At 47.2% G+C, this 7,908-nt stretch overlaps 1 protein-coding gene across 1 annotated transcript in view; it reads left to right on the top strand.

Annotated features, from left to right (window-relative positions):
- The first annotated feature begins 567 nt into the window (after positions 1 to 567).
- Positions 568 to 7,908, top strand: part of LOC146072229 (uncharacterized) — a 28,253-nt gene continuing 20,912 nt past the window's right edge. The window contains exons 1-2 of the mRNA XM_083179561.1: positions 568 to 710; positions 4,379 to 4,459. Of these exons, the coding sequence (XP_083035687.1) occupies positions 4,400 to 4,459 (60 nt within the window). The 5' untranslated portion in view covers positions 568 to 710; positions 4,379 to 4,399. The remainder of the gene's footprint in view (positions 711 to 4,378; positions 4,460 to 7,908) is intronic.

Here is a 7,908-nt window from a genome sequence, read left to right as displayed (position 1 = left end):
GCACGTCAATCTGACAGGGAACTGCAGCATGTGACATCGCAAGATGCCCTCTGGACATGCGCACAATGGGTATTGTGTCTGCGTACACGCCATCGGATCTGTGTACACAATATGAATTGGGCCCTCTGTTCATTACTCAACACGACAGTAATGCTTAAAAGGATCTAGGGGCCCGATGGTCCAGACTGATGAGCGATGATTAACACAAGGGGATGTGTTAGCATACATGTTAGAGAGGGGATTCGATCGGCTTGTGGGGGGCACGTTTGGCAGGCTGCGGGCAAAGTTTACCTGTTCGCTAAGCTACGAACAAACACAGCCTAGCAAATGGCTCTGAATCAGGCCCCCAGTTACCTGGTACCAGGTAAATTTTGACCGATAGTTAACGGCAGATCCGATCACGCCGGTACTTGGTCACTGTGTACACGGATTCTGTTGGCAGCCTGAGAAGAATCTCCTAGGACATTTTGTAAACCAGTTCCCAGCACTGACGGACACGTCTCGGGGACAATACCCTGCTTATTAGAGAGACGGTCTCTATTGTGTTCAGGTCTCCAGGAAGCAGCAATGCTCCCAGGCCTCGCCGCCCCTCCAGCCATTGCTGTGACAACCGGCTTGTTGACATGTGACATTGCCTGGTAGCTGCACCCATATTGACCTGATAACGCTGCCTCAGACAAATAGGAGGAGGAGGACTCACAACCAGGCAGGTAAATATTGATATAAATCCGCGCTGTGACCGCGCAGCATTAGTTATATTGTACCGCGGGAGCTGCTGCTGCAAATTGGGCCTTAATGACAGGTTCTGGGCTGCTATTGCCATCATTGTACAGGGGCTGCACTATTTCCGGTTGCTATTGACGATCTCTGGGGTGACACGTGTTATTACGCCTGTGTGATAATAACAGGGGACCTATGTCCGGCAATAAGTCCGCCGCAGCCATTGGTGTAAGATATACGGCTCTCGGGAGGATGCTAAGGCCAGGAAGATGGCAAACAGGCTGTAACGGGCCCATTAGGGAATACTGAGATTTATATTTATTAATAAGTCACATATGCTGCACAAAAAGGTCCACGGTGCCTTATTCGTCTTCCCTTCCTATGTCGTAACCCTCCGCTGCTTATGGGGGCTTAGGGGGATCAGTCCTTTTAAAGGGGATAATTGGAGATGTTTCTCATCAGCTTGTGGATCCCTAGGAGTCTACATCTGGTGGCCCAGTTATATATGGGCAATTGTTTTAAATTGCTGACGGTATACTACTTGTGGGGGCGAATTGCTACCCTATTCTCCATACCCCAGAGACAAAGGGGGTTATTCTAGTTCATTCTTTCTGACAAAATCCTTCTTAGATGGACAAAACCATGTGCACTGCGGGTGGGGGGGGGGGGGGGCAGATGTAACTTGTGCAGAGAGAATTAGATTTGGGTGGGGTTTTACTTCAAAGTGAGATCTATATTGCAGTGTAAAATAAAGCAGTCAGTATTTTCCCTGCACAGAAACAAAATAACTAACCCAAATCTAATTCTATCTGCACAAGTTACATCTGCCCCCCTGCAGTGCACATGGTTTTGTCCATCTAAGAAGGATTTTGTCAGAAAGAATGAACTAGAATAAACCCCAAAGTGTGTTTATTCGGGTAGTGGTCCGTTTTTTTAAAGCTGTAATTTGATGGCAGTCAATTCTTCTTCATATATCCTAAGAACAGCGATCTCACTAGTGGAGTGTTAGTGTTTTTTCCTTGTATGAAGTGCCAAATTGGTTTGTTATATTCAATAACTTCTCAGCCCCTGAGGAAGTCAACGTTTTGACGAAACGCGTTGGGCCAACCTTCCTACTGGAAAACTTTTCATTGTTATTGTAATCAATGTATTATTATAATTTATTTGTTGCCCATGTGGCATCTTTTTATTAAATGTATTTTTTACTTTTAATTGTGTAAAATCATTTTTAGCGCACTCTGAACCCCTCTATTCTCATATATATATATATATATATATATATATATATATATATATATAAAATGTCTGTATAATACGTAAAAACAGGGGTACGGAGAGTGTTGGGGGGCTTGGCAGGCAGCAGATAGGGCTGGCTGCACTGATAGGGTTAAAACACAGATTGGATGTGCAGGACCCTCTGCCTCCCAGACGCGGTGGGGTGTCAGACAGGGGGAGTTTTATCATTGCCCCTGACTGGCATCACTGGGCATGGCTGTGATATACAGTAACCAAGTGTTGAGGCACTGCTGGGGTTGAATAGTGTAATAATTTGTGATGGCATAGTGATGGTCAGGGGTGGCACTACCACTTGCGGGTGCATGTTGGCACTGAGAAACTGAATTATGAAGTTCTGCAGTGCTACTTGTAATGCATGTTATACACGCAGTGTTATGGGTTTCTAGGGATGGTGAATACAGACGATGTCGAAATTCTTTATTCCTGAAGAAATATGTTTCAAAATATATCCGGCTTTTATTTCCCACTGTTGTTTTGGAACTAGAACCCCAAGGAGCCCATTTATCCATGATCACATTTGCAATGCATTCTGGGAGCAAACACTTTGGGTCAATGTATTTCCTGAAACAGGCATGGACAGGTGCACCAATAGGAGCCGGTTCCTGCAATATGCTGAGTACGGTGTCGGGGTTCATGCGCAGTTCTCGCTAACCGCCATGCACATGTACTGTAGAGAGACTTGATGAGATCCCTCCCAGCACTCCCCTGCAATTGCCACAGCCCTCTGTGCATGCACAGACGGACTGCTGCGGCTGAAACCCAAAAGTGTAGGCTCTGCAAAGGGCAGCTCTTATACAGTGACCCCTAAATTCTATATAGTGACCCCCAGCTCAAACTCAATATAATGACCCCCAGCTCAAACTCAATACAGTGACCCCCATCTGAAATGCAATACAGTGCCCCCAGCTCAAATACAATACAGTGACCCCCAGCTCAAACTCAATACATTGTCCCCAGCTCAAACTCAATACAGTGACCCCCAGCTCAAACTCAATACATTGTCCCCAGGTCAAACTCAATACAGTAACCCCCAGCTCAAACTCTATATAATGACCCCCAGCTCAAACTCAATACAGTGACCCCCAGCTCAAATGCAATACAGTGACCCCCAGCTCAAATACAATACAGTGACCCCCAGCTCAAACTCAATACAGTGATCCCCAGCTCAAACTCAATACAGTGACCCCCAGCTCAGACGCAAAACAGTGTTCACCAGCTTAAACTCAATACATTGTTCCCAGGTCAAACTCAATACAGTGATCCCCAGCTCAGACTCAATACAGTGTCCCACAGCTCAAACTCAATACAGTGACCCCCAGCTCAAACTCAATACAGTGACCCCCAGCTCAAACTCAATACAGTGATCCCCAGCTCAAACTCAATACAGTGACCCCCAGCTCAAACTCAATACAGTGACCCTCAGCTCAAACTCAAGACTCTATCCCCCAGCTCAAACTCAATACAGTGTCTCCCAGCTCAAACTCAATACAGTGACCCCCAGCTCAAACTCAATACAATGTCCCCCAGCTCAAACTCAATACAGTGACCCCCAGCTCAAACGCAATACAGTGACCCCCAGCTCAAACTCAAAACAGTGTCCCTCAGCTCAAACTCAATACAGTGACCCCCAGCTCAGACGCAAAACAGTGTCCACCAGCTTAAACTCAATACATTGTTCCCAGGTCAAACTCAATACAGTGATCCCCAGCTCAGACTCAATACAGTGTCCCACAGCTCAAACTCAATACAGTGACCCCCAGCTCAAACTCAATACAGTGACCCCCCAGCTCAGACTCAAAACAGTGACCCCCCAGCTCAAACTCAATACAGTGACCCCCAGCTCAAACTCAATACAGTGACCCCCAGCTCAAACTCAATACAGTGACCCCCAGCTCAAACTCAATACAGTAACCCTCAACTCAAACTCAATAAAGTGACCCCCAGCTTAGACTCAATACAGTGACCCCCAGCTCAAACTCAATACAGTGACTCCCCAGCTCAAACTTAATACAGTGTCCACCAGCTCAAACTCAATACAGTGACCCCCCAGCTCAAACTCAATACAGTAACCCTCAGCTCAAACTTAATAAAGTGACCCCCAGTTCAAACTCAATGCAGTGTCCCCCAACTCAAACTCAATGCAGTGTATCCCAACTCAAAATCAATACAGTGACCCCCCAGCTCAAACTCAATACAGTGTCCTCCAGGTACAGCTCTCAGTACCAGGCTCACATCTACATTTACTTAAATGAAGACTTTTTGTGCTCATAATATTGCTTTGATTCTGGAGCGCCATGGTACAGTATAACTTACACATCTCCCGCTGTGTGTATATATGTAAAGTTCCTGTTTTCTCCTGCAGAGGGCACTGACAGATGCAGGAATGTCCTCTCCGCAGGTTGGATACTCGCCATTTACCAAAGACGTTGGAGATTTCCTAGAGGTAAAACCCCTTCTATAATTATATTGTACATTATATTGTTCCTTTATATATTAAAATAATATTTGTAGCCGATATCCTTTTGAAAACATTTTAAATAAAAAAAAATAGCCGTTATTGACAAAAGGTCAAGAAAAAAGTTGACACGGAAAATGTCGTCACTTGAAACGGTTGACGTGACTTTTTCACATTTTTTAGTGTCAATAATGAGACCTCAGAACGTGGACCCCCAAATAGTGTAGCGCGTACCCTCGCTTCGCTTCGCTCGCTAACGCATGGTCGATGAACGTTGACCATCGAAGGATTTTTCGCCTGTATGCGAATGAATGTGTCGGCGTTTGCACGATGGGGCGAACTTTTGCACGGTGAAGCGGGGAGGTGGTCAGCGTTTCAAGCAGCGATTTCCCAGAATCAGGCTCTTTATGCAAAAACACGAGCGAATGTCCATCTTTACAGGTGGCGCGCTCTCTACAGAAGTCGTTATGCCGATGGCGATCTTTCTCCGCTGGCAGCGGTGGAAACAGTAATATACGATAAGAATAAATAAACTACAAATCCGATGGGTACACGGTTGTGATTCATCACTCAGTAAATGAAGTATCTGTCGTTTAACCAGCGGGAAGCGCTCTGAAACACGGATGCGTTTATCAGAACAGCGATACCACCCCTTTGTAATCAGCCGTATTTCAGTATAATGGCCCCAGAGCCATTACGCCACCACTGTGCCTGCAACGCTCGTGACCACAATTACCTAAAGCGCAGGTGATGTGGCGCACAAAAGCCTCAGCTGCTCCATTTAAGATCATTTCGATTCTCTAAGGACAGATGATCTGAACAAAACGAGAAGTAGGTCGGGCGAAAGAGGAGAAGGGTGGGCGGTAAATATCGCAGGAAGCGTACAAAAATAGTTGTCAGCGGGATTATTACAGACGAGGTTAAAGCGCAGCGAATAAGATCAAAATGTCCCAGTATTCTCACACACACACATTAGTCTTCTGGAAAAGCACGCAGCATCTTATCGCGTCTCTGGGAACACAGTGTTCTGGTCTATTTCCGTGTCTTGCACAAAACTTGGCCGGGGAGCATTTCAGTGTGCCCAGAATTGCCCATTGGCAGCGGGAACAAATGAAATGGGCCATTAGTTCTGCAGGTGAGGAGTTGGGGGCTCATTATCTCCATCCTAGAACTCTAATTAGCCGAGTCGGTGATAAAAGCAATCTTACAGCTCACCTACTTTGTGCTGCAATGACTATTGGTGCCTCGCGGGCAGCCAGAATTACGGGGAATTAGACCTCTCATTTCCAGGCCTGATGAAAAGACTGCAAACAGGTCTACAATTTGCTGCGCGGCGGACATGGTTTCGGTGACCTAAAAAAAAACCCAGGACAGGATTCTGTGGTCTCTCAGTCTTATTTTCTATTCACGTAACGGGCTAAAAATTAATAAAAATAAAATAAAATGGCCTCAAAAATTGTAGTTCGAATGCCCAGATAATACATAAGTACCAAAAAATTTTAAGTCTAAAACATATATTTTGAATTAGTTTTTGTGGAAAAAATATGGTTACAAATCAGGGCCGAAACTAGGGTTTCCGGCGCCCGGGGCAAGGCAGTCATTTGGTGCCCCCCCCCCTTTCTGAAAGCATACCTCCCAACTTTTGAAGCTTCGTAGCGGGGGTGCTGCTGTTGCGCGCCGGAGGCGCGTTGAAATTTTCGGGGCCGTGGCCTAATTTGGGGTGTGGCCTATACTCGCGCCCCCATTTTGCCGCTATGGGGGCATGACCCAGAGGCTCTGTGAGCCTCTAGCCATGCCCGCAGCCCCCTGGCTGCGGGAATAGACGCTGTGCGCATGCGCACAGCGTTTATTCCCCGCTGCTTAGCAGCTGACAGAGGGGACCGGACCAAATGACGCCTTGTCCCTGGTGCCGGAGACCCCCCCCCCTCCCCGCACAGTCCTCTCACCGTCACGGCTGCTGCCCTTCTCCTCCTCATCCCATGCTGCTGCTGTCACCAGTGACCCGCCGTCCGACTCAGCCATTTGCGTCCTGCTGTGAATGGCCGGGCTGGGTCACGTGGGGCGGCGGCGGACAGCTGGGTGTGGCTGACCGCAGTCTGTGCAGCTGCCTGCTCTCCAGGCTTCCTCGCTCAGCCTCCTCTCCTCCTTTCACGCCGCAGCATGTGAGGCAAGAATGCTGGTGTAGCCGCTGTAGCGGCATCTTACTTTGACTCCGTCCGTCTCCTACTAGCGCTGCGGCGGGAAGCGCTGATTCAGCCAATCAGCGTCCGGCAAGTCTTTTCGAAGTCATCAGCGCTTCCTGCAGCCGCGCTAGTAGGAGACGGACGGAGTCAAATTAACATGCCGCTACAGCGTCTACACCTGTCCCCGGAACTCACAGCGCCCCCCACCTCCAGCGCCCGGTGCGCTTGACCCCCCAGCCCCCCCCCTAGTTACGGCCCTGTACAAATATCTAGAACCTCCCGGTGTCCATAGCTCCACCAAATTTTTTTTTTTTAAACCATGTCGACCTTTTAGAAGTGTCGACAATTTTCATATCAACCATTTTTCCATGTTGCCCTTGCGCTTGTTTTAAGTTCAACCTAATGAACCAATGAATATTACCCCAACCCCCATCTCTGCAGGAACCCAAAAAAGACTACCCTGCGGTAAATGTCGACACCTGGCATGGCTCGCTGCACTCGGAACACTTTACCGTTCTGTATGGGAAAAGTCCCCCCAAAAAAGTAAAGAAATTGAGAAAAACTCATGTCGAATTTTTACTTGTGTCAACCTTCCGTCAATGTCAGCTTAGCGGATGTTGACCTGTTGGTGTCGACATATTGTATGTGGACCTAGACACTGTAAACCTACAGTATGACCGGGAACCACATAGGAAAATTGGGGTTCTGCTTATGCTTTAAAAATGGGGGATCACAGCAGGTATCTCCGAAATCTGCTATGGTACCCCCGAACGCATCCAGTTAATGCATAATATGTGCAGGTAGCCCCCGAAATTGGCTCTTGTTGGAGTCATACCACAAATAAGGAAAATATGCCCTTAAATGCATTAAGCATCTTTTGATGGCATGCTGGGATTTGTAGTCCAACATATTTGGAAATATTGAATGTTGAATATATATTGTTGCAGATACAGCATATTTCCAGTCCAGGTTTTAGAGCAGCAGCAGGAAAATTAGATCCAGTCCAGGTTTCCTAACCTCCTGATCGGGGGTTTGTCTGATTAGCAGCACCTGTGGCTTTCTGATATAAGTGTTTCCAGGGCAGTAGGACAGTGCTCCTGATGGAGGAATGGCTGCCCAGGTGATAGGCCGGGGGTGTATGCTGGGACACCTGAATGTTGCAATGTTATAACCATCCTTGCTAATGCTGATTACCTGTTACAAAATAAATCTTACCCAGTGTATGCCCTTGTCACATGACATATATAACCCGTT

This window comes from Crinia signifera, chromosome 4 (assembly GCF_055691185.1).
Source record: "Crinia signifera chromosome 4, ASM5569118v1, whole genome shotgun sequence".
Classification (NCBI taxonomy): domain Eukaryota; kingdom Metazoa; phylum Chordata; class Amphibia; order Anura; family Myobatrachidae; genus Crinia; species Crinia signifera.
This window is presented reverse-complemented; position numbering and strand designations above follow the sequence as displayed.